This window comes from Corvus hawaiiensis, chromosome 4 (assembly GCF_020740725.1).
Source record: "Corvus hawaiiensis isolate bCorHaw1 chromosome 4, bCorHaw1.pri.cur, whole genome shotgun sequence".
In the NCBI taxonomy this organism is placed as follows: domain Eukaryota; kingdom Metazoa; phylum Chordata; class Aves; order Passeriformes; family Corvidae; genus Corvus; species Corvus hawaiiensis.
Genome location: NC_063216.1, coordinates 28,656,288 through 28,681,900, shown reverse-complemented (window position 1 = coordinate 28,681,900; position 25,613 = coordinate 28,656,288). Strand labels below are relative to the sequence as shown.

The window sequence follows — 25,613 nt, the reverse complement described above, 5'->3', positions numbered from 1 at the left end:
TGGGGTTGGGGCAGCTCTGATGCCTCGTGGGCCTTCCTGATGGGTTCCCGCTTGACATCCGCCGCCAACGCGATGGGACCCAGCACCCTCGTTTGATCATCCCCATGCGGGGCCACCCTGCTGTGGGGACTGTGGACTGCCATGGGTGGGCTGTTGCCCCACTCTGAGGAGAAGCCTTCAGCGGGGTCGCGGCCCCCCAAACCGAGCCCATGTGTGCGTGCCCCGCTCGCCGGAGTTGGACGACGGCGGCTGGGAAGGCGTCGGGAGCAGCGGCGGTTGCGCCTTTAACGGCGGGCGGAGGAGGAGGCGGAGGAGGAGGAGGGCCGGGGCTGCGCTGGGTGACATCAGTGGGTTTGGCTCCGGGGCTCAATGGAAACTGGGTGAGCGCCGGGCTGTGCCGAGCACACGCCGGCTGGAGGGGACGGCGAGCGGGCGGGAGGCGGCAGGCAGCGCCGCGCCGCGCCGAGCCGAGCGAAGGAGGGACGCGCCGGGCACGGCCGCCACCAGCCCTCCCCAATCCTCCGTCATCCTCTCCGCCGCGGCCGCCTGGCCCCCTGACAGCCGGCGGAGCAGCATCCTCACACGGTCCCCTTCCCGTCAGGGTGGGTATGGGGGGCGCCCGCCCGCATCTTGGGGCGCAAACCCCGGGGGAAAGGCGGCCCCTCCGGCTCTTTGTGTGCGCGGAGGGAGGGGGAGGGGGCGGGGGAGGGGAGGGCAGGGCGCGATGCGCCGGGCCGGGGGGGCGCGGGGGACAAAAGCCCCTTTGTGGGGGCGCGGGGAGGGGGTCGCCCCCTCCGCCACCGGCAGATTTTGGGGGGGGCGGGCGGCTCCCCCTTCTCCCCTTTCTCCGCCTGCCTGGGCCTTGCCTGGCTGCCGGCGGGGCCGAGCGGGAAGGGGGGTGCCGTGTGCTCTCGGCGGGGGTCCCGGCGGGGGGCCGCCCCCCGAAGGATTTGGCCCCCCCACCCCTTCCGTTCACTGATGCTCTTGGTCTCCCTCCCCGGCCCCCCTTATCGCCTGTTTCGGGGGAGAAGGGGTGTCTGCGTTTGGGGGGGGCTGTGGGGGTCGGTGTTTCCTGTTGTGGGGGGCGGTAGGGGCGGGGGTCGATGGCCGCGGCCGGCAGCGAGTGGGGGGACGAGGAGAAGTTCAGCGCCGTTCCCGGGGGTGGCAGCTTTTTGTTACCTACCCGGAAAAATAACAGCCCGGGTACGGCTGTCTTCGTGTAGTGTTTGCCTGTAGGGGGTGGGGGTGTAAGGGGCATATTTATTATTATATTTTTTTGTGTCCCCCCCTTCCCTGTTTTCCTGTTGCGGCTATTTCTTCCTCAAATGCAGTTCAAATACTCTCTGCTTGGGGTTTCTTTTCTACCCCCATCTTATTTGCTGGTCTCCTTTCTGTTAAGTGTCTAAGGGTCTGGAGGGGTTTGGTGTTTTGCATTTCAATCAAAATGGAATTTTTTTTTTTTCTTCACATTTTTAAGCCAGTTCAAATTACTGTTTTCCCAGCCTCTTCCTTTTTTCCCTTCAAACGTCCCCCCCCCCGCAAAAAAAAAAAAAAAAACCCACCAACAAAAAAAGAAAGCAAACCGTGTAAAGCCTTAATGGTCTATGGGTAAGGCAGCCCCCACTCCCCACACTTCCACTGAAAGCCGGAGCGGTGCTGGGATCGGCAGCCTCCATTATGGAGCCGTGGGTTTGGTTTTGTATGGCTTTTGCTAGACAGGGCATCTTCCTATTCCCGACCCCCTCGGGTGGGACAGAGGTGGCCTTCCTTTCCCCCAGCCCCCTCTTGGTCCCCCCCCCCCCCCCCCCCCAGGATGGTCCCCGCATCTTTGGTCGCCATCGTTGCTGGCACAGCAGTATGATATCAACTCTTATCGTGTGTTTATATAATGGCCTTTGTGCCTTTACGTGAGTATTTTATATTATATAAAAGGGGCTGATGCAAAATGGTGTGTGTGGGGAAGCAGAGCTGGCGGCTGGATAGTATTATTATTTTTTTTGAGGCTGTGTAGTATTGGATATTCACGTACGCAAACGCTCATGCAGAGCACCCTCTCACTCTGAGGTTGTATGTGTGTTAATCCCTTATGGAAAACTAAATGGTTTAACTAAATGATTGCCCTGCAGCCCCTGGGAATGCTGCCTTGGCTGTAGAGTGCAGGAAGGGTGCCAGGGCTGGGGGGGGGTTAAGCCTGTGGTGGGGGGGCGGGGTGGGAAGGAGGGATGGCTTTTTAAATTTTACATGTATAAATAATACATAGAGGGACGATATAAATTTCACATATAAGAATATATATTTTATGTGTATAATTTTCTTTCTTCTTGTAACAGTAGACCTGAAGATCAGATGATAAGGGTGGAAGCTATAGATGGTGGTGGGGGTACGTGTGTGAAGTAGAAGCAAATGGGATAGGTGTTTGAACTCATGGAGCAGTTGTTGAGGGGGTGAGATGTGTGTGTCCTGCCCTCTTACCAGGAATCCAGGCTGTTGCTCTCTGGCTGTCCTCTGCCCAGGTTTTCTATGCACACTTGTGTGTGTGTGTGTGTGTGTTGGGGGGGAGATAAGGCAAAATGACAGCTGTGCGAGACCATGATTTTTTTTACTCCATTATCCTGCTTCCACCCCCGCGCCCCGGAGCATTTTTTAGATTCCCCTTTGGAGCGTGTTGCTTAATCAGCTACAAGGGCTGCTGCCTTGTTGTGTGAGAAACCCTTCTTAACCTGGCTCCTGCCTGTCCCAGAAGGGTGGGACCAAATTTAGGTTTGGGACTGTGGTGTTGCAGAGCAGTACCTGCTGTGTCCCTGTGCAGAGGAGACCCTGCCAGGACCTGTTGCCCAGTCTCTGCCATGTGCTGGGCTGTGCTTGCCCCAGCTGGGAGTTGGACTCAAGTGGAAGTGTTTGGGCTTCACAGGCCTGGGTAAACACTCCATGAAGGAAGGATGATCGAGAGCTGTCTTCTTGACAGCTGTGTGACGGGTTCCCGGGGACACAGACCTTTGATCATTTATTGGAGTAGGAGTGTAAGCAAGTCAGATGTATGTTAATGTGGTTATATAGAACAGCAGGCAGCGGATAAAAATCACGTCTGTTTGGTGCGCCCTCACCCAGGTAGGCCTGCTTCCTGGTGCAGTTCCCAAGGCTCTGCCTACATTCCTTGTAGTAAGAAAGTCAGAAATAGCCACAGGGTTTTGTAGGCTTTAGATGCACAGAAACCCACATGCATAAGCAAATACTGGGTGAGGGGACTCCACCTCTGAGTGTTTTGTGTGTGATTTCTGGTAACTGCAGCTCTGCTTTCAGGGTTCACAATGTCCCCTGAATGCCTTGATAGGATTATTTCCCTGTACATCTCCGCAGCCCGTCCTTTCTTCTTTCTGTAATCCCATCTCCCTGGGGCAGGAGAAGCAGCTCTGGGTTTATAGTATGCCCAGAATCCTGTAGCTGGGATTATTTTTTTGTACTTCTGTCTCACAAGGCCGTTCCTCCCTTCTTTCCTTCAGTGATGCTTCCTTCCCACCAAGCTCCAGCGAGGGAAAGTTCCTCGCACCCACTTGTGAAAACATGAATCATTCCTCACCTTTCCTGTCCCCAACAGGCTCTGTGTCTGCATTTTGTACGCTAATAATGTGGCATTGCATAAATTAGGACTGTGGCAAATCCTTCTAAAAGGAGACACATTGACTCTCTCAGGAAGAGATGTGGTTCCTAGAATAAGTTGGTGGCCGTAGAAGAGGCTAGGGAAAAAGGAGACTGTTAAGAGGGGAACTGCTGGAGCTGTGTTTGCAGCAGAAGTTGAGGTGGGCAGAGAGAACAAACTCTGTGGCCGTGGTCCTTCTACCTAGTTGGTTTTATGTGGAAGGTGAGTAAGCTGAGCCTGGGCATGTTGGTGGGGTGTATCAGGTCAAAGGGTTAGCTAATCATTTCAAGTGAAGGGATGAGGAAAGGCCTGAGCTGCTAAAAACAAACAGCTGGCACACCTAGGTAGGCAAGAGAGATGGAGAGGCTCAGGTAGACCAAAGGAGGTGGAGATCCCATCAGCAGAAGCATGTGGAGATAAGCAAGTGGTGTTCCCAGTCAGTGTGTGCCTCGTAGGGTTCAGTTCAGCGAGATGTCTCCTGCCTGTCCCCTGTGCTGGCCCCTGCCTAGGAGTGATGGAGCCGCTTGCTCCTGGCAGTCTGTCTGTCTCTCGCAGCCCTTGGGTGCTGTTCTTCACCACCACCGAGGTGTTGCAGTAGGGCTGGGCCAGAGAGAAACTCCTGACAGGGTTTATTATGCCTGACCCTTCTGGTGTCTCACGTGGCAGCTTCTGTCCTGGTGCCAGGTACTAGGGTACAAGGAGCAGTGTCTCTTTACAGTAGTGTGGCGTGATCATGCCCTGAAACCTTCTTAGGAGGGGATTCCTGAACCTCTCCCCAGTCTCTGAGCAAAATGATGGAGAAGAGGTCCAATCATGCTTCCTTCTAATAATGGGAACATGGAAAAAACATGCTTGAGAGTGTTCTCTTCCTGCAGTGTTTCTTGCTCATGCTGTCCCTGGAAGTTCAGGAGATAAGGAGAGGTGATAGAAGCCATGTAGAAAGTGAAGTATTTCAAGATTTAAAACTACTCAGCCTCTGGGTGAAGTGGGGAGGACTCTTCTGTCGTCTTACATGATTCACTTCCTGTTTCTGCTCTGACGCTGCTCTTTCTGTGCTTCTTTTCTCAGCACGACTGAACCATGGAGCTTCGAGTGGGAAACAAATACCGGCTGGGCAGAAAGATTGGCAGTGGTTCGTTTGGAGACATTTACCTAGGTGAGTGTGAGAGTCTGTCTCAAGGTTGGGTTTCTCAATTGCATCATTGTTTTGGGGTTGTTTTTCTTGCCTGTTGGTATTTGTGGGCACCATGTAAGGTTGGAAGGGGTGGAGAAGAGAAAAAACTTAAGGAATACTGCTAGTTGCTGCTGGCCTTATGGCAAAGAAAGTGGGATTAGCTCAGCTTTGCCTTACCACATATTGGAGACACAGTGATGGTTGATCAGACCGATTTAGATTTGGACTGTTTGGGGCATATTTGTCATACGCCCTAATCCAGCATTCTCACTTCCTTTTCTTGAGCTTGGGTGTGTGTGGGTATAAACTCTGTTCACAGAATGGGTGGTGGAAAGGGAGGACATAGCTATTCCTCCGAGGACAGAAGGAATACAATTTTGGGAAGACTGGAAGAGGTAGTCCAGGACCTGTAAGAGACTAGGAGGTGTAAAACAGGTCAGAGAACCTGGCCTGATTGAAGTCCTGGAACTCAGATCTGTTAGATCTGTAATGGGATTTAGACTTAATGTCTGGAATGACCTGAGCTGGAAGCTCAGTGGACAAAGCCCATGGGGTGCTGGGTTTCCTGTTACCACAGCAGGTCACCTGGGTAGTTCTTCCAAGCCAGCGTGCTGATGTGTAGATATGTTCCCTGATGCTTTGCCTGCTCATGTTTTTATTGGCTCAAACCATGTGGGGCCAGAGTGGCGAGACTACCCAGCAGCCTGCTCGATCCCTCCACGAGGGCTGGTGTTACCTGTCTCTGGTTCTCACCACTCGCTGTTCAGCTGTGGCTCTGCAGGCCGGCAGGAGGGCTGCACTCTGCTTTGGTGTCTGCACCCTTTGGGTACTTGCAGATGGTTGTCACATGCTCCTTGACTGTTAATTTGTTCAATTGAGTTGTATTTTGCTTCCCAGTACATCCACCACTCCTCGCTTTTGCTGGTCCTTCAATTTTGCCTCGTTTGTTCATCTGCTGAGCAGCTTGGAGGCAACACTGCACTTGAGGTGTGGCATTTCCAGTGCCTGGCAGTGGAGGGCTACCCTCGAGTGATCTGTAATGTGCTGCCTCTGCATAGGCTGCTTTGGGTCTCCTTGGCTTCCCCCATCACCAACACTATCAGGTTGCAGAATTGGCCTTAGCGCACTGTCAGCTGTATTGTAGGAGAGCTCTTCTAGGATCTCCAACATCTTCCCATCCCTCCCCAGATCCTTTTTGTTGAATACCTCTAGTTCAGATTACTTTCTCCTGTGATTGTAAATCACCATCTGTTTTCAACCTCTGGTCTTTATCTCCAGTTCCCTCTTGCTTTATTTTCCTCTCTTGATTGGTGCTGGCAGCCTCTCTTGATTAAGTGTCCTGTGGGAACCATCAGTAACAGACTTTGTTGCCACCTTTATCCAGAACATGAACAAAGATGATAAATAATGGATCTGGGATCCCAGTTCCACCGTGTGCTCCCTTTACTACAACCTGTTCCTGTATGCCGCTCCTCTGTGACCCTCTAACCAGTTAGTGTCTTGGGTGACAGTGCTTTTAATTCCCAGGCGCTACGGATTGAGGGGTGGTAGCTCGGACACAGCATTTTCCACCTATGCTAGGGCTTGAAGCCTTCCAGACCCTCTCTAGGACAGTAAAAACTGTCAGGATCTTGCAAAACATCTGGGATACATGTGGGGAGAGAAAGGAGGTGCTGAACAGAAAGGCCTGATCCTGTATTCCTCTGTACCACGTAACAGGTCATCCACTTGTGCAAAGCAGGTATGGAAAATAGCTTCTGGTGAGGGGTCATGCCTGCCTTGCCTGTCACCAAGCAGAGGAAGCTCAGTACCCCGGTGTGGTGAGCAGAGTGGGATTCAACCAAGTTACTTGAATGCAGTATCAAAGCCCTTGTGATGTTCACTGAGGTGTGAGCCAGCATGTTTTGAAGCAGTGATAGCGAGACTTCTTGGAGCCTGGGTGACTCCCCAGCCTGGAGGGATTGGGCATGTAGTCTGTGGTGGTGCGTCTGGAGGATGCTTGTGCTCATGCTGTACTCTCACAGCCTGCTCTGCAGACAGAAGGACTCACTCACGAGGACTTCTCTCCTGCACCAGGTTTACCTCACAGTTCTCTCCTTTGATAATGGTGTGGACACAGAGCAGGACTTGTCTATCTCTGAGGCTTAGCAGGGGCTGTATGGTTTATCCTCATCTCTCTCTCAGGATGTTACTACCTTCACCTGCTCTGTAACCAGCTGCATGCTGTCCTCTTTGGGATTTGTTTTAGGTTTTTTGTCTGTCAGAAGGAAACTTGGGTTTCTACGTGGGCAGACACAAAGGATGGACTGTGTTAATCCTTTGCTGGGGCTTGAAGTACAATGCCTTCCTTCCGTGCCCTACTTTGAGGGATAGATGTGCTAAGTGGAATATTCTCCCCCCATTGGTTTGAGAGGATAGGAAATGAGATCAGGCTGCCCGTGGGCCTTGGCTAGCCCATTTACCTCTAAAAATGCTCATTCAGAAGAGCAAAACCCAGTTTGCAGAGGAATTGCGGAGACCTTTGGGCTGCTGGAGGGGGAGGTGCTTTGTCAGAAGTGCTGGCCAAGAGGCAAGGCAGGGTTGCTGGACGTGTAGGAATCGTTTGGCCGGGATGCACGCTGGTGGTGGAGAGGAGCTGGGCAGACAAAGCATGCTGGGACCTGAGCTGGCTGGGGACAGTTCCTGGTGGCAGGCTCCTCCCTTGCTGGGAGGGGAGTGCCTTCCCTTTGTTTCCTGGCTTGTTAACTCTCTCTCGCCCTATCTGCCTTCATCCATCTGTTCCCAGCCCTCCATTCTTCCCTCGGCAGGCTGTGGAGAGGGGCGCAGGCGGTGGGGAGTGCGGGGCCTCTGCCTGTTGCCCCCGATGCTCAGGGAGGGTGGTGTTTATTGTATCAGACATGCAGTCAGGATTCCACTCTGAAAAGATCCTGTTCAGCCGGTGACATCCTCTGTCCCCGGGGCCCCGTTTCAAAGAGCTTGTGATGAATGAGTTGAATTTGTGCAGCCCCCACAGCGGAGCGAGACTGGGGGAGGATGTTAGGAATTTTCCCCGATCCTACATTCAGTCTCTCAAGTGGCTGAAGCTAGCAGACTCTGCTGTATTTGTCTGAAACACGGTGCTTTCCAGTCTGTAAAGAGAGCACAGAACTGTTGCTTTTGTACTTGTAGCTTTAAAAAAGATGGTGGTTGAAGCATGGAACAAAGGATCAGAAAGACTCCTGCCCATAAATTCCCTCCTCACTAGTGGTGGGCTCGGTCTGGGTGGATCTCTAGCCAGGAAATGGTACAGGGAGCAACTTGTGGACATGGTGAGGTTTGGAGAGGTAGCAAGCCCAAGGTGTTCAGCCAGTGACCCCCTCAGCAAAGGATGGTCAGATTGGTCCAGAGAAGGACCACAAAAGTGGTTAGAGGGATGGAGCACCTCTCTTATGAGGAAGGGCTGAGAGAATTGAGATTGTTCAGCCTTGGAGAAGAGAAGGCTTTGGGGTGACCTAGTTACAGCCTTCCCTCCCTGAAGGGAGCCTACAAGAAAGACTGGGAGAGACTTTTTGCAAGGGCACATAGTGACAGGACAAGGGGAATGGATTTAGACTGAAAAAGGTTTAGATTAGATATTAAGAAGAAATTCTTTACTGTGAGGGTGGTGAGACACTGGAACAGGTGCCCCAGAGTAGCTGTGGATGCCCCATCCCTGCAAGTGTTCAAGGCCAGGTTGGATGGGGCTCTGAGCAACCTGGTCTGGTGAAAGGTGTCCTCATGGCAGGGGTGTTGGAACTAGGTGATCTGTAAGGTCCCTTCCAACCCAAACCATCCTCTGAGTCTACTTGTGCTCTTCTAGGCCACGGGGTTGTTTCTTCTTTCTCTAACTAACACCTGCATTTGGGCTATGGAGAGTGTGGGGCTGAAGGTCATGTGAGCATCTGGGTTGCACATTCACATTTTGCAGAATCTGAGTCTTCTTGATGCCTACCCCTGCTTTCCCTTTTCCAGCTTTATGTGCCCACAGATAACACTCCCTACCTGCAGACAGCCTAGTAGATGGATGCATCTTCATGTTTCTAAACAGCCAGGGGAGTGTGGAGATGAGAACTCATTCATGTTTCCACTGTTCATGTTCTGGGAATAGGGTTCATTCGAAATGCTAATGCTGCAAAAAGTCAGAGAGACTCATCATTGCTCGTGTGTCAGAAAATGTATTAGGAGAGGGAAAAATTCTCCCTGGGGAACAGACAAGGGAGCTGCTTCAGAGGATTTGGAGGAAAGTCTTCACAAAGGCAGGGGAAAGAGACAAGGGAAGTAAGTGCTCTCATCTTTTTTGGATGTCCTGGGTGTTTCCATGCTGAATGAGGGCCAGTGGTTGAACACTAGCATGGATACTAGTTGTCCCTTTTCTTGTTCTTTTCCTCCTTGACTCCTGATGCTTTTAAGAAGGGTCCTGTGGTGGAGCGAAGGGAAGGTACAGACTTGTTTTTCTGGCCACCAGTTTTTAAGTGGAAAATGCCAGCATCTTTTCAAAAGTAAGCATTGGACAAATGTCTCCACCTCTCAGGATGGCTTTATCCCTTTCCCTTCTCCTGGATCCTGCGTTAAAATCTGTATTAAATTAATCCCGTTGCTTCTTCTTCCCCTCCCTCAGAGCACCCTAAATAATTCCTCTCCCTCCTTAGTGTTTACAGCCTTCAAATATTTGCAGACTGTTGTCATGTCCCATTCTTCCTCCCCACCCTTCTTAGTTGTATCTCTTGTCTATGTTACATATTTAGCTCTTTTAATCTTTCTTAGTAAATCAATCCCTCTAGGCCCCGACCGTTTTTGTTGCTCTCTTAGAAATTCCTAGCAGCTTGTCTGTCTCAACCCGGCACTGCAGCATCTAGACGATGTGTTTTTGCTAGCAGGCAGCTCTTGGCTAACTTTGTGTACAAGCCAGAACTCTTCAGCTGGAGATGGATCTCTTTAGGATCCATGGGGAGAAAGCAATCCAGTTGTGTGAGCGTTTCCTTCTTCTCTTTGGTCCCTGGCTCTGGAGGCGGTGTGTGAAAAGAGGATATATGAAGAGATTTATCTGCAGCTTGTCCTTGAGGACTCTTAAAGTCTTATCACAGAATTCAGGAGGCACAAATTAGCCAGACCTACCAAAACGAGCTATGGGATATCTGCAAAACATCACCTTTGACTCCAGCTCATGTTTGGCATGAAGGTTCTGGAGCAGTTTATTTTATGACGGTGTTCATAAGCTGCTCGTGATCAGCTGCTCTCTGATTTGTGTTTAAGTGCAATTTCTAATAGTTCCAGATACGAGGGAGGGCTTGTCAGTGTGTGTGAAGCAGGCATGGCGGGGGAGGAGAGAAGCAAGCCTTGAGTGTCATTCCTGTGACCCGTGTACAGATATTCCTTCTTTCCATTTTAGGATGATGTGAAACATCTGGAATCCTTTCAGCTAGTACAAGAAAAAGAGCAGCCTGTTCCTTCTTTGACAGTGCACTTTGGGACCAGAGTGCTGGCTTTTGCAGCTGGCAGCTCAGTTGTTTTCAGAGAGAAGTGTGTGGGGTGGTGGTTTAGTGTCATTGCAAAGTATCTGGCAATACCTTCAACAAAGGTGTCCGAACAGCTTAATTCAGGACCGGATTCTGCTTATTTCTTCATGCTTCTAATTTGGGATATAGCAAATGTTTCTGTGTTGGCAAAAGATAAAGGTATTATTAAAACCCTCAGGAGAGGGAGAAGCTGGGGATTTAGAAATTGTCTGTATTGAGCAGGTCAGCACTGTGGAGAAAACAGAGAGAGCGGAGATGTTAGTAATGTCTCCTCCTGAACTAATTGTCTTTTTTGAAATGATGTAACTGAAGTAACCAGTAATTTTGCTGGGGAAGAGATACTCTGTATCACTGCCTGAGGAGCTGCTTGGGTTCAGGGGCGAGGTTTATGATCAGGGGAAGTTAAAACTTCCACTCGGTTTAGGTGCTGTTGATACGTACGGATTGACCTTCCAAAGCCTGGCACTTTTTGAGATAACAAGGCTGTTCACGTGTAGGATTGTTGTTCTAGCCTGACCTCAGGGTCAGACCTGGTTTCCTATTCACGTGCCTTTCTCTGGGCTTGCGTTTGCAAATGGCAGTGCTGGGAACTCCGTACGAAAGTGAAGTGGCTGAATCTCATTTCTGTCATACAGAATAAATTTCAGGGCAAATCTTAAGGTTTTGGCGTCTTTACAGGCCTTGTTAAAAGTGTTCAACTTCAGTGGAAGCTTGTGCAATCTTCATTTCACTCTCATTCCTATGCAGGAGCCAATATTGCAACTGGTGAAGAGGTGGCCATCAAACTGGAATGTGTCAAAACCAAGCATCCCCAGCTCCACATTGAAAGCAAGTTCTACAAGATGATGCAGGGAGGAGGTGAGATGGGGAGGAAAGGATGGGGCCGGGGGAGTGGTTGGAAAAGAAAATTATTCTGGAGGGCTTTAGAAAAGAAATTATTTGGTGTTACACATGATCTTCTCAGCGGGGGATACAACATCTATTCTCTCTGTTCATGGGCTTAATCTTTTTCTTTCCCCAGTGGGTATCCCCTCCATTAAGTGGTGTGGAGCAGAGGGGGACTACAATGTGATGGTGATGGAACTCTTGGGGCCCAGCCTGGAAGATCTCTTCAACTTCTGTTCCCGCAAATTTAGTCTCAAGACAGTTCTGCTCCTGGCAGACCAGATGGTAAATTTCCTCTGAAGCATTTGTGCCTCCTCTCCTTTTCCATGCCTTTTCCCCACCCATACACTCCCCTCCCATCCCCTCTGCTTGAGAACTGCTGTATCCCAGGCTGCCTTCTTTTAGCACAAGTGGCTGCCAGCTTTCTATTTCTTGATGAAGTTGGGGGCCTGGAGCCTAGACACTGAGTGGCTTTTCCTTATCTCCATCCCTCCTTCCTTTGCCTGCTGCTCGCCTTGTGTTAGTGTTGCACACATAGATACTTTTGCCTGCATGATGAATTACTGGCACCAGTCTTAATTCCACTGCTCATGCCCTGGTTTTAAGACCCCTAGCTCTTTGGCACAGACCTGGTCCTTTCTTGGTCTGGCTAAGTTCAAAAGCTGACAGCTGTCAATGCTGAAGCTCAAAGTTTTAGTCCATATAGACTAACTTCCCATCCTTCCTTGTGATGTTAATGGTGGCCTTCCCAGAGTGAGGACTGGGCTGGTGTGCAGGGTTAAATTCCATCTCCAGATCCTGCAGCGTCCAGAGAGTGTCTTTTCCTTGTCTGTCATCTCTGATATTCTCTGCAAAATGTCCTTTTCTTGCTCTGACAGGTCAGTGTCTTGGACAGGGTACTATTTTTAACAGATGCAGTTAAAATAAGTTTGTTTCTTGCTTGGCTCACTACTTATGTATTTATTTATCTATCCCTCCTCCAGATCAGCCGTATTGAGTACATTCATTCCAAGAACTTCATCCATCGGGATGTAAAGCCAGACAACTTCCTTATGGGCCTTGGCAAAAAGGGCAACCTAGTATACATCATTGATTTTGGTTTGGCCAAGAAGTACCGAGACGCCCGGACCCACCAGCACATCCCTTACCGGGAAAACAAGAATCTGACTGGCACAGCCCGTTACGCCTCTATCAACACCCACCTGGGAATTGGTGAGCCTGCTTGCTGGTGCCCTCTGGGGGGCTTTCCAGGGGAGGTTGTATGGCCCCAGGAGGAGGGGTTTGGGTTCTCTGCCTGACTCTGCTGCTGACCTGCCTTGAGATGGTGGGCAAATAACTCAAATGTTACGCCTGTGTTACTTCTGCTGCTGTGGTGGCACTCTGAGCTCCTGAAGACAGAAATCGTCTCCTGCTCTGTGTTTGTGCACTGCTTAGTGCAGGGGGCCTTGTTGAGCGTCAAGGCTGTGACCTCCCTGACTCTGCTCCTATTAAATCTGCCTTTGCACAATTTTTGCAGGCTGATTAGGTGTGTAAAGGAGACAATGACAGACACTGAACCTTTAGGAATATGTGTGGTTGAAACCTGTCTTTCTGACTCCTGAGTGCTGTCATTAGTGATTGTTCTGTAGCTGTCAGAGCTGGAAGATAGAGGCCTCCTGCAATATGGTGTTACCCACCACTGAGGATGGGGATGTGCTGGAAATGTACAAGAAGCTGGAATGAGGGGAGGCTTCCAGCTGCCTGGACACCCTTGTTTTGTGATTGAGGATTGGCTGTCACAGGCCTTCAAAATACATATGTGTCTGTGAACTGCACAACCCACTGAGGCAGCTTCAGGGAGGTAGGGCTCTGCCCTTAATGTGTGTGGTTAGTACTGAAGGGATGAAAGTAGGCTGGAAAAGAGTGCTGAGTGTCCAGCCAGGTCTTACGCTGGTGATGACCATCATCCCAGGTTCGGTAAAAACCTTGTGCGGGTTAGTACCCACTGCGCTTAAACCTCCTGAAGTCACCCAAATTCTTGTCCTGGGAGTCAGCCCCTGGTGCCTGTGAGGAACATAGTTGAAAACCTCTTCCAGTTTTCTCTTCTCTTCTCTGCCCGAAAACTTCTTTGCAGCATTTGACCTCCTTTCTCTGATAAATTGTAGCTAAACTTTGTTCACAGTGTGAGGCTTCCTTAGTTACTGTAGGGTCCATTCTGAGCAGGCTGACTTGGTTCTGCTATTGACTGGCAACTCTAAAGAGCAGAAACACTGAAGCTGTCTTGCCTGTTGGAGTCAGGGAAGTATCTGCTGTGCTTGTAGATTGTTTATATCTCTGGGAGGCCCTTCTTCTGAAGTGGGTAACCTGGGAATTTGAAAATCAGAGCAAGGCACTCAAACCTTTTAAACTAACAGCTTTCACAGGATTTCACATCCTCACTCTTCCTGCATTCTCCCCTCTTGCAGATATTTCTCAGATATCTGAAGTCAATACTTGGCCTGCAGAAAATAAAGCAGTTTCCCACTGTCTTCCTTGATTAATACTATATAACTTTAGATGGAGAATGCTTTATTTATATCAAAATGGGGAGTGTTGTGTGTTGAGAGTGGGCTGTAATCTCCTGACCTCTTCTATGTTATAAAAATAGTTCTGGTAGAGCTTTCCGAGTTGGCCCTCTGTATTTTGGCTTGACCTGCATATATATAACTGACTCTCCATTGAATTCTCAGTCAAGATTTCCACAGCCATGGTAACTGCCACAAGGAGACATGCACAAAATAATTCTCACTGCTATGTCTGTCGATTCTTTTGTGTGTGCCTGCTCTGCCTGAACTGATCACGAGAGGCTAAACGTCTGGTTGTGGCTTTTGAACGACTTCATTATTCATTCCACCCCAACTTAGCCCTTTACTACTGGTGCTTGGCTTGTGTGTCAGGATGAACAAACAATGTCTAAACAGTAATCCAAGGGCAAATTGCATATGCCATCAGTCTGAGTGCAGCCGCCGCTCTCTCCATGCCCTTTGCTTTGGGAAAGTCTGGGTGTGAGTTACTCTGTGCAACAGGTCTCGGGTGTATTATCTCCACGTTGCAGATAGTTGCCCTGAACGGCGTAAAGGTTACATGGCTTGCCTGGAAGAAAGGGGGTGGGGGTGTTTGGGTTTCAGCTGGAGTTCCTGTTTTTCAAGACCTTGCCACAGGGTATATGACAGAGATATTTGTGAGTTAGCAGCATTGCCATGGGAACCATCACTCTGATTTTTTTGACTTTTCAGAGACTAAATTCTCTGTCTTAATGTTACATTGAAGTGGTCTAGGGAGAGGGAAGGAACCAGGTGCTGGCGTATTTGTGTGACAGGAATAGCAAATGAATAAATGCCTTTATTTGAATTTGCAAGCTAAGGGTTGGGCATTCCGATGTCTGGAGGAAACACATTCTTTTCCCAGTGACTGGGGAAAAAAGTAGGAGGCGAGATTGGGGAGGGTTTCCGCAGCTGGAGACTTGCTGTTGGGGGAGTCATTGGACTGTGCAGGCTTTGGTTCACGCATTCCAGTCAATTTTCACATGCTCTAGGGATGAGAGTCCCCTGCACCCACTGTAGCCTGTAATGTCTGAAATAGATGCCCGGGGTGCCCAGGAGACAGTCTTGGAAGAAAAGAAGCCTGATGGGGTCTGTCTGGGTAACAGGAGGCTGGGGGTGGGAGGGCAGTGCCTTCCCAAATGAATGTCCTAGATGGCATTGGTGTAGGCTGTGCAGATCATAAGTCCTCCTGCTCATCCTGCCCTCTGTCACCCATTCCAGATTCTTGTGTGTTTTTAAAGGCTGTTGCCAAGCAGTGGGGAGAGAAAGGGGAACTCTAGTCCAGCATGTGCAAGATCAGATCTGAGTATGTAATCAGGAAAACATTGCTCGGTTAAGCCTGCTTGCGGCTGGGCTGGCTCCAGGGAAGACAGCTGATTTCTAGGGAGTTCTGCATGGGAGCAGCATCACTTGGGTAGGATCAGAGTGGAGGAAAACACTCTTGGGACAGGGGGACCAGGAGACAGTTTAGGCTGCAAAGACACACGTTTTGTCATGAACTTTGTGTCCAAGGCAACCAGTCCTCAGTCTTCAGTCTTTGCCCAAACATGTCTTTTCCTGCCTGCCACTCACCCCTGACTTGGCTTCTGAGGACCCTGCTTTGGGCAGGGAGTGAAGGTGTGGGCTGACTGGGAACCTTGCTGGGGGTGGGAGGGAACTGGCAGGAGATTGCTTGCGGAGTGGGTTGGGTTTGAGAGGTCAGGCTGGGTTGTGTGGGAAGGCAACCTTATGTTTTCTGTTTGGAAGGGGTTTTGGGAAGGAGGGAGGAAAGGATGAGTGTCTTATGAAGAAGACAGTTTTCATAAAATTGGCTTTCAAAAAACCCCCCATTGTAGGAGAGCTGAGACAAAATGGAGAGAGGAAGTGTGGTGTGGCATCACAGGTCACGACTATAACTGTGCTTCTGGACTGACTTGCTCAGTGCATGCATTCGCATCACTTGTATTTCTCTTCCTCTTTTCAAACTCCAAGCTGAGATTTTTTTTTTCCCTGCAGCCCGGGGACGCTGTGGGAGTTAGTCACTGATAGTAAGGTGTCTAAAAGTGGAAAGCAGTAACATTAAATAATGTTTCCTCGGTGTGTAGAGGTAAAGTTCTATTTCTAACTCTTTGCCGTTTAATGTTATCTAGTATCCTGAGGATGTTGGTATATGAGGCCCTTGAAAAAAGTAATTAAGTATTGGGAGATGTGTAATAGTAACTGAAGATGAAACAAAGAAACGGGATGTAGGAACTGTTGTCCTTTATCCTCCTCCAAGGTTTAATTCAGGATTTTGTAGGTAGGGTTACAGATGACAGACTGCTACAATGTTTTGAGGTAGCTGCACAACTGTGGTCCATCATGTTGGTACTTCAGGCTCATCACGGGTTTGAATCTCACTGAAGCTGTTTAAGTGGGCTACGATGACCACATGTACGTACGTGAGGTGCTGAACATCGGGAATGCAGCGCAAACATTCACCATTCGGCATTTTAATAATTAGGTGTTGTGCTTGCAGTTGTTTTTCCTTGATCATATTGCTGTGCTAAGACACAGTTAAGGTGTGTTTGCATGCACGTAATGGGTACTAGTTAGCTTCCCAGTTCGGTTTTTAACCCCTCTCATTGCCTTCAATAAGGGCTCGTAGCATCCCCTACTGACTTCAGGCTCCCTAATCTCTAATTCTGGCCTTCCTTGAAGTGCTAGGGCTGTGCCCAGGCATATGTTCACAGAATGTATCTCATTCTGGATGGGATTGGTGGCTGTGCTCAAAAGTGCTGTGCTTCACACAAGTGGAGGTGTGTTGTTCAGCCTGCCCTAAGCAGGTCTGGAGTTCAAGCAGGATTTTGGAGCTGAGATCCTGATTTATTCCCGAAAGGCTGATTTGCTTGTTCAGTAGGTTTCTCTGGTTCCTGCCCTGCCTTTCCCTACTCCTCCGAGGAGAACTACCACGCTTTAGACAAGAAGCCACAGTTAGAGGTGTTAAAGCTATAGCATGGATAAGTTAAGGGCTGGCAAGACTGCAGGACTGAGGTTATCCTTGTCTCGTGTGCTTTCAAGCCCTGGGTGTGTGTTCTGACTCCATTTCCACATCCCTCCTGTCTGTAGGATGTAGGTCATTAACCAATATTGTTTAGTTTTGTTTATTTGATATGCATGGTGAGTAATCGCAGCCTTCTGAGAGTACACGTATCCCAACCTTAGGCCAAATGCAAAACTGGGTTTCTTTTCTCTGCTCCCGTCACAGCATCTAAGTATCTTCCAGACAGCCATGTAATTATCTTCGGCAGCAGCCTGATAAGATTAGGAAGTATTAGCCCCTTTAAAGTGGGCAACCTGAGACAGTAAGTTAGTGAGGTCAAAAAATGCTGTTATTTCTGTATGCCCAAAGTAAGACACTGGGAATCTGCAGGGCTCCTTTCTCCTCTACCATCTTGGAACGTGGCATTTCTATGGTGTTTCGTATGCTTTGACCCAAATGATCCCTCCTATCAGTTATGGAGTGATGAGACCCTCCTTTTCTTCTGCAACCACAGTACTTTTTTTTTCCCGTCAACAGTTTTAACTTGCCAAGCCCTCAGTTCTCAAAACAACTAGGTGGTTATGAGAGAGAGGCACGGGGAAGGAACAGCCTTGTGACCCACAGCTTGTGTTGTTACATGTGGGCTTGTGTATCTGTGACCTGCTACAGCTACTCTTTTGTCATGATTCAGCTCAGCTAACAGAAAAAGGGAGAGCTGTAGTGATCTACTGGCCTTTGAATGCGGCAGGTGGTAGCATGTATCTGGTTCTGACAGCCCACAGATTAGTACATAATCTGCAGCATCTTCCAGGATGTGGCACTGGATCCAGCAAAATGTGCTGCAGTAAATTAATCTAATAGATGAAGCTCTTTAGTCTTTCCTCTATCATTGTGCTCTCCCTTTAGCCATATTTTGCCTTCCTGTTAGCTATGTCAGTTGTTGTTCTTCTCGAGATGTAAAGTACTTTCTCCGAAGTGTTTATTTTATTTGGGAGGGAAACAAGAACCAGAAAATCTTGGCAAGATTCATAGATGAATGTGCAAGCATGTTGGAGGAGTTGGGAGGAGTTAACCAGGCAACATTTGCAGTTGTTGAGATTCTGCATCAAATCCTTCTTGAGCTGTCTTGAAACTTAAAATGGCATGGCTATTCCAGAGAACAAGGTCAGTGTGAAATGTTGGGGGTTTTTTGTGAGCCAATTTCTTTTGTTTCATAAGTAAGCATCTAAAGATGGGTCCTAGCAATGGCATCTTAAGGGCAACCCTTGCTCTGAGTAGAGTTGTAGTGATGCCAATTACACAGTCATTCCCCATTTGGAGGGGAATTTTTTCTTCAAAGTATGCCCCTTTCCTCCGCAGCTTGAAAAATGTCACCAAGCTGGAAAGACATCTTTACACGTTACGTGTAAGGCTTCTCTAAACTATCAACAAAGTTGTTTACTACAAGAAGGGGTCCCTAGTTCCTTGTTTCTGCCCTGCTTAAAGACTATCAGCAGTTTAATTAGAAGATGTGTTTGGAAGGGCTGTGTTGGACTTACCTCTGTTAGCTTTGTCTCTCTGTGACTACCTCTGTCATGACTAATGCCTGGGTTGAAGAGTCATTCTGGGTGGAGAAGTGTAGGTGCCCTTCCTCTGGGACTGGGAAGAGCAAAGTAGGCAGGGTTGCTGCAGCAGTTCTTGAGATGTGAAATTCTTGTGTGAATTAAGGCTTCTCCAAGTAGGAGGTAGTCATCGTCATTAGTTATGAAGTGGGTTGGGCTGTATGGGGAGAGGAGCACCTTAACTCTTGTAGTATGACCATCATCACAGGAATTTGCTCTGGAATGTCTTCTGCAAGTTTGTCTATCTATAGAAGTCTACCAGAGAAGAGAGAGGGGTGGTTGTTCGGTTCTGTGTTCACCTCCAAAGCTCTGGGATTGCCAAAGCAGTTTCGGTTGCTGCTCACTCTTTGCCCCTTTGTAACCTCTCACAGAGCAAAGTCGCCGTGATGACCTGGAGAGCCTGGGTTATGTGCTCATGTATTTCAACCTGGGCTCGCTGCCCTGGCAGGGCCTCAAGGCTGCCACCAAGCGCCAAAAGTACGAGAGGATCAGCGAGAAAAAGATGTCAACGCCCATCGAGGTGCTCTGCAAAGGGTACCCTTGTAAGTGCTCTCATCTTGATGGCTGTTCTTGTCTGCTGCTTGGCTTGTACACCTGCTGAAACCCCCTAGAATCTTGAATCCTAAAGGGCAGTGTGCTGTACCGCAGACCAGGATGTGCTGCTGACACCGGAGAAGGATAACAGAGTGGTCATGGTACAGTTTGGGTTCAGAAGTGGGAAATGTGTTTTTGTGGACAGTCAAAATTTATGTTAGTAAGGGCGTGAGAGTGCTGAGAGGGGGGATCTTTAGGACCTTGTGAGCAGTTTGGAAAGGGAGTGGGCACTGAGCTGAGAAGGGATGCTGATGATGCTGAATTTTTACTGGTTAATGAGGAGTCCCAGAAATAACCAGGTAATAAAGTGGCAGATGCAGTTCTTTGTAGGTAAACATGGAGTATGTATGTGAGAACAGAGAGAAGTCTTGGTCCCTGTGTCATATGCACAATAGTAGGCTCTGGCTTACCAGTGCCACTCACCAATGAGCTGTTGCAATTACAATAGGTGGTTCTGTGAAAACATCAACTTTGTGCTTGGTGGCTGCTGAGGAAAGGGAACATTAGGAATTACTAGGAAAGCAGCCCAGTGTGCATAAACCCATGGCCCGCTTGCACCTTGCATGGACTGTGTAGCTCTGGTCCATCCCACTGTTTCACAAAGGACATGGTATAACTGAGAAAAGGCTCAGGAAAGGGCTGAAAGGGTGACCAGAGGTGAGTTGATTTCTGCACAAGTAACGAGTTTGCTGGAACATGAAAAAGAGGTGGGTAGAGAGATGATAGAAGTCTCCGCTCTGGCTATGCCTACAGAAGTTTGGATGGGAGCCAATTATTTGGTGGCCCCAGTTCTTGTATTGGAAGAGAAACAAAGCTGGTTTTTGCCAGCTTCAAAACAAAAGGATGTGGTTCTTCACGCAGCCAGTAGTAGACTTGTGGAACTCCTTCCCAAAAGATGTTGTGGATACTTAAAGTTAACAGGAGTTCAAGGAGACGGGACAGGGACATGGAAGAGAGATCCTGTGAGGATTACTGAATAGTTAGAAACTGCATCCAGATCAGGAAGTTCCTGGAGCTGAAATTAGGTGCTAGGCTACTGTTGGTGGAAACGTCAGATGTGCCTGCCCCACTCTTTCTCCTCTTGTCTACTTCTGGCCACTGCTTACAGCAGCCTGCTGAGCTAGGAGGACTTCTGTTCGGAGTTGAGCTTCCCAAAGCTCATCTCCAGCTCATCTTTAGGCCTGCATTCCTACTGTCCTTCAGCAGGCACTGTGACTTGCTAGGTTGTGCTTGGAGAAGCCAACAGAAGGAGATGCATAACATTTCCTCTGGCAAAAAGAGAGATGGGGTCCTTTTGGTGGCCAAAGCGCTGCAACCAGCAGGCTCAGTTTGTGTTACACAGCTCTGTGTTTGTGCTGTCCTGGTCCAGCAAGCCACTGTTGAAAGGCTGCAGCGGCTCCATGGTGGGACCAGGGAGGTTAGAGGGCCAACAACAGCCATCAGCTGTTCTCTGCTCTCTCCAGCTGAGTTCTCGACATACCTCAACTTCTGCCGTTCACTGAGGTTTGATGATAAACCTGACTACTCGTACCTGCGGCAACTCTTCCGCAACCTCTTCCACCGCCAAGGCTTCTCCTACGACTACGTCTTTGACTGGAACATGCTTAAATTTGTGAGTGTGTTTGGCAAAAGGGCTGGAGCAGGGTTGGTTTGTATCATGGAGATGGGGGAGGAAAGTCGGAAACTGCCTGCTTTTTGTGCTTAGTTCTGGTGAACACCTTGAGCAAAGGGACTAGGTAGAGTGAGAAAGAGGCAGAGCTGCTTGGTGTTTATCTAACTGGGGATATAGCTACTGTTGTATTAGTGAGTGTGTCTGATGGAGCACGTGTGTCAGTAGATCTATAGCTAGAGGTAGGTAGAGATAATTTTTCGGGAGAGGACTGTATTTGGATCTGGGACACAGACATGGATTGCAATAACAGCTGTAGTTCCATTTGTTTCTTTATGGAATAGAATGAGGTCCTTTCTTGGTGCAGTGGAAGCTGGTGGGGGGAGTTTTGGGGATGGAGCTCCACTTGTTTGGAGTGATGCACTGTGTGTTTTCTGTCCGGGGCTGCTGCTGCCTCTCCTGCCTGACAGCCGTGTGTGATGTGGGGGTTTCTCTCCTCAGGGAGCAGCCCGGAACCCTGAGGATATGGATCGGGAGCGGCGAGAGCACGAGCGAGAGGAGAGGATGGGGCAACTCCGAGGGTCGGCCACACGAGCGCTGCCCCCTGGCCCGCCTGCTGGAGCCACTGCCAACCGTCTTCGTAATGTCACCGAGCCCATGGCCTCCACTCCCACCTCCCGAATCCAGCAGTCCGGTGAGGGGGGTGGGAGAGCTGGGGCAGGGTGCCACCCCTGTTGTTGGCTGGGAACCAAAACTATTGACTGATACTCTTGTCTCAACACTTCTCTGCCCGAATAGGCAACACGTCCCCCAGAGCAATCTCAAGAGTGGACAGGGAGCGGAAGGTCAGCATGAGGTTACACCGAGGAGCTCCTGCCAACGTCTCCTCATCTGACCTCACAGGGCGGCAAGAAGTGTCACGGATTTCAGCATCACAGGTGAGCTCCTGCTGCGATGCTCCTGGCCTTGGCCTGGGTGTCCCAGAAGGTCTGCAGGCCCCAGAGCGGTTTTTGCCTGATCTGCTGGAGCCGACATGAGCTGGAAGCTTCTGGTGTGGTGAGGGCAGAGGTACCACGTTACACCTGTGCTCTTCAGTTGTGTATTTTCTGGAGGCCATGCTCAGTACTGCCATTTTAGCTCTCTGCTTGCTTGGAGTAAGCCTTCATCTGGCTGTCTTCCAGACCACAGAGGGTTGGAGAAGTGAAGCAGTAGACTCTTGAGAGGGAGGGTGTCCTGAGAGAAATGTGCAGCCTCTCTGTTCTGGTGTATTTTTTGCTTTTTTCTTCCTCTCCAGTCTTTAGCAACTCTTCCTTTTCTTTTGTAGACAAGTGTGCCATTTGATCACCTTGGGAAGTGAGGAGCAATTGCCACTGGACCAGTGTTTGCTTAGGTGAGCCCGTACTCATGCCTGGGAACCCCTGAGGAGGGAATTGCTGGGGAAAAAAAGCCTTAGGTTAAGACTTTATGTTGTTGTGGGGGATTGGTATATTTCCTTTCCTTTCACCTTACTTTGAGATGTTTTTTTGGCTTCAGAGGGAAGAGTAAGGTTGGCTGCCAAAACCTTGAGGGGACAGATTGTCTTAGGTGTAAAGCTAGCTTCCATTTCTCTGGGAGGATAGGAAGGGTGGAGAAGGTGCTGGGCTGGGGAGCCGTTTCATTAGTTCCTCATGAATGCATTTCTGGCAGCGTGACAGTGTTGGGGAGGAGGGTGCTGAGCAGGTAATCAAGTGTGCAAGACTTTGTACAGCTACTGAGTGCCTCTTGTAGAGGAAACGACAGTAGCTGGGCAAGGTAACTCTGAGGGGAGGCAGGAGTGTAGAAGAAAGGGCTGATTTGATTTGTTACACTCCAGCTGGCATTGGAAGTGCTGGGAAGAGCCTTTACTCCTAACATCTCTTGCCCTTTTTCTTTCTTTTGAATTCTCTTTCTAGTGTCTTCACTGTATTTTTCTTTTAAAAAACAAAAAAACCCAAAAAACAAACAAAAACCTAAAAAAAAAATAAAAGACAAAAAAAAAACCAAACAAAAAAAACCCAACAGAATTTCTTTTTGCCAACGATGAGGAGTCGAGCTGTGCCCCCGCACTGGTGTGAGCCGTTTCCAGAGGGCCACCTGTCCCCGGCGTGAGCGCCTCCGAGGAGCTGTCGACGCGGGAGCCGTGCGGGAACACCTCGCTGCCCCCCAGCCCCTACCGCTGCCCCCACTGGCTACCCTCAGTTCCCTCTCCTGGCTCTCTGCTCCTGGTTTTCATTTCTCGCTCTCTTTTTTTTTTTTCTTCTTCTTGGATATCTTCTCCTGCATTATGGTTTTTTTTTTTTAATATTATTTTCAAATCATATGGTTTCTAGCCATATAAGTTTAAACTTTGCTCTCCTTTTTTTCTGAGGGCAGGGGTTGGTGGTGGGTGAGTGAGGTTTTTGTTTGGTCTTTTTTTTGTTTTGTTCTTTTCAGGAGCCTTGTGGGCCGGGAGGGAATCAGATTCCAGCCACACTTGATGGTAGAAGTCTGATTTTTATTATTATAACAGAATTTATTTTCTCAAGCATTAAACAAATTTTAAGCTGTGAGGGGAATTGTGGCAACAGCCTAATCATTGACTCGGGCTTCCTTTCCTTGGGTGGCTTCTCTGCCGTTTCTTTTTTGGCTGTTGGGAGAAGTACCAGCCTTCCCTGATCCAAGCGGTCCTCACACGCCGAGGGATCATCTCTTTGGAGAGGCACCTGGTCCCATGGAGGATGGGATTGTTGGAGCTGACATACAGGGACAAATATACTTCTCATCCCTGCAGCGGGGTCTTTTTTTCGTCTGGCTGTGCGTGTTTTTCTATTTTTATTTTTTAATTAAAACTTGTTTTAATTCCTGCGGAGAGAGTGTGGGACTTGAGGAGAAGAGAGGGGCGCACAGAAACTGGAGTTTGGAGTTCTTTCAGAGCGATGGCTCTTGCTCTCTCCTTTCCTCATGCAACCCCAAGTAAGATCCACCAATACATGCACAATCCCTTCCTGCCCTCTCCCACCCGTCTCCCCCCCCTTCCCCCCCCCACTTTAGTTGTTTTTAAATATAATTTAGGAATACTCAAGCTGCTTTGTGGCACTTGGGGCTTTGAAACACAATGATCACCACTGCGACCTATGGCCTGTAGCAGACACACTGTCACTGTAGTGTGGAGCCGATGGGTTGTTGGCAGGGCGGGGAGGGTGGGGTTAGTCTTTGTTTTGTTTGTTTTTACCCTTTCTATTTAACACTTTATTTTTCCTCCCTATTTTTTTCCTAATTTATTTACCCCTCTTACTGTCTCTCTCTTTTTTTTAATTAAAGAGCAAAACTTTTTATTACTTTGTAATTTAAAAAAACAAAAAAAAACCTGAAGAACTTTGGGGGGGATTTTGTACTTTTTTCCTGTGTAAATATTGGACTTTTTTGAGCTTTATCGTGGTTGTTAATTTGAAGTAATAAAGTAGAAAATGATAAAGTGATGCCAGCATCTGTCATTTCTTCCTTTAATGGCCCTGGCATCTTTGCTGGGGATCACATCTTACACACAGGAGCTACGGTCTTGCAGCTGAACCTGTTTCTGAATTCCAGGAACAAGTTTGATCAGAATTACTGGAAAAAAAGGCACAAGACTGAAGCACCTAAAAATAAACCTGAGCTGATCTCTGCAGCTGCAGCCTTGGAACAGGCAAGAGTTATGTGAAATCTGATTCAGGATCTCTTGGTTCCTGGATCTGAGCCTCTGGCATCCCGTGTGTCTGGCTTTGAGGAGGAGAGGGATGGGCCTTTCCACGCCGTTGGTTTTGGGTGCGCGCTGACTTCGACAGAGCTGGACCCTGGATTTTGTGTTTTCTTGCTTTCTTCTATCTTCAAACCTAAGTCCTGAAGGAGAGGGGCGCGGAGCACCTGACAACAGCACAGTCAGTGCCTGATGCAAACAGGCTCAACTCCCTCTGAAGTGGCACCTGCTGCTTTGGTGTCTGCGGTGGTGTGGTTTGTTTGGGTTTCTCCTCCTTTGGTTGTCTGACCTGTCTGGCAGTAAAATACTTCATTTTAATACTGATTTATTTCTAAATTGCTGCTCCTATAGTTACGCATCCCTGCATTATCCTGATATGAGGCCTGTTTCTTCCAGGCTCTGTAAAACCCTTGAAACTTATTTTCAGAAACACCTGCTGGGAATAAATGATGAATCTTGGTGACTTTGCAAATTCTTTCCAAGCCTGTTCTCTGCCAACCGAGCCGGAAGAGCTGTTCCTTTGTTTCCCTGATGCATGGGTCTTCCAGCTCCAGGGATGAGAGAGTAGAAGGGAAGGGAAGAGGAAGGTGGTTCCAGGGCTATGGGGTATTCTATGGTTGCCTCTATCCCGCATTGGCCCTGCCTCGATTTTGAGTGTGATTTTGCTGGATCAGAATGAAACTGGACTTCGTCCATTGTCAATCCTGTTTTCTGCGAGAAAGGGGGACCTTTCCTGTGTGTAAGACAGCACTGCCATCCCTGCAGCGAGGTGGAGGCAGCAGAGCCGTCATCTGGCAGGGTCCAGGAGCAGTGAGTGCCTTTGGGGTAGGAGTTCTGGCTTGGGACAGAGGGGGAATGCACTGCCATTTTGGGACATGTGGGGGTAGCAGCTCCAGGGGTGCATCTGTGTTTCAAGAGGGCAAGCGGACTTCTAAAGCAGCAGGAGAAAAGGAGAAAATCGTCAACCTTATCTCGGGTAGCATGTCACCTCCTTTTGCTAACACAGTCGTATTAAACGTTCACGTTCTAGGGCGTGGTGCGTCTGGCTTCTTTGTTTGCCTTTTTTTTTTTTTTTTTTAGACTCAAAGTGCCTTGCTCGGGCTTGAATAGAGGCACGGTTTTGGTTTCCGACACCTCTGCGTATGTTTGTTTCACTCGGAGTTTGTGGGAAAACGGCGCTGAGGTCGAGGTGGAAATCTGCCTGGGGCAGGATCTTCCTGTGGCCAGTACTGCCCTTAGGCGGCCTGGCGGGCGAACAGAGTTGCAGGATCGCTGGACCGCCCG

At 49.1% G+C, this 25,613-nt stretch overlaps 1 protein-coding gene across 3 annotated transcripts; it reads left to right on the top strand.

Moving 5' to 3' along the window:
- The first annotated feature begins 400 nt into the window (after positions 1-400).
- Positions 401-24,072, top strand: CSNK1E (casein kinase 1 epsilon). Of its 3 annotated transcripts, none has more exons than XM_048302255.1 (11): positions 401-602; positions 4,706-4,793; positions 11,093-11,203; positions 11,367-11,515; positions 12,214-12,442; positions 18,765-18,935; positions 20,451-20,599; positions 21,098-21,290; positions 21,395-21,534; positions 21,921-21,986; positions 22,660-24,072. In XM_048302255.1, the coding sequence occupies exons 2-10, from the start codon at positions 4,718-4,720 to the stop codon at positions 21,951-21,953; spliced, it is 1,251 nt and encodes a 416-aa protein (XP_048158212.1). In that variant the 5' UTR covers positions 401-602; positions 4,706-4,717; the 3' UTR covers positions 21,954-21,986; positions 22,660-24,072. The 3 variants fall into 3 exon arrangements, with proteins under 3 accessions (XP_048158212.1, XP_048158211.1, XP_048158210.1); XM_048302254.1 differs by having other exon boundaries at positions 22,637-24,072; XM_048302253.1 differs by lacking the exon at positions 22,660-24,072 and adding an exon at positions 22,528-22,567.
- The last annotated feature ends 1,541 nt before the right edge of the window (positions 24,073-25,613 follow it).

Coding starts and splice junctions, on each gene's coding strand:
- CSNK1E (XM_048302255.1), top strand. CDS start 4,718: ATGGAGCTTCGAGTGGGAAACAAATACCGGCTGGGCAGAAAGATTGGC. Junction 11,516..12,213: donor TGCTCCTGGCAGACCAGATG/GTAAATTTCCTC, acceptor TCCCTCCTCCAG/ATCAGCCGTATTGAGTACAT. Junction 18,936..20,450: donor GCTCTGCAAAGGGTACCCTT/GTAAGTGCTCTC, acceptor TGCTCTCTCCAG/CTGAGTTCTCGACATACCTC.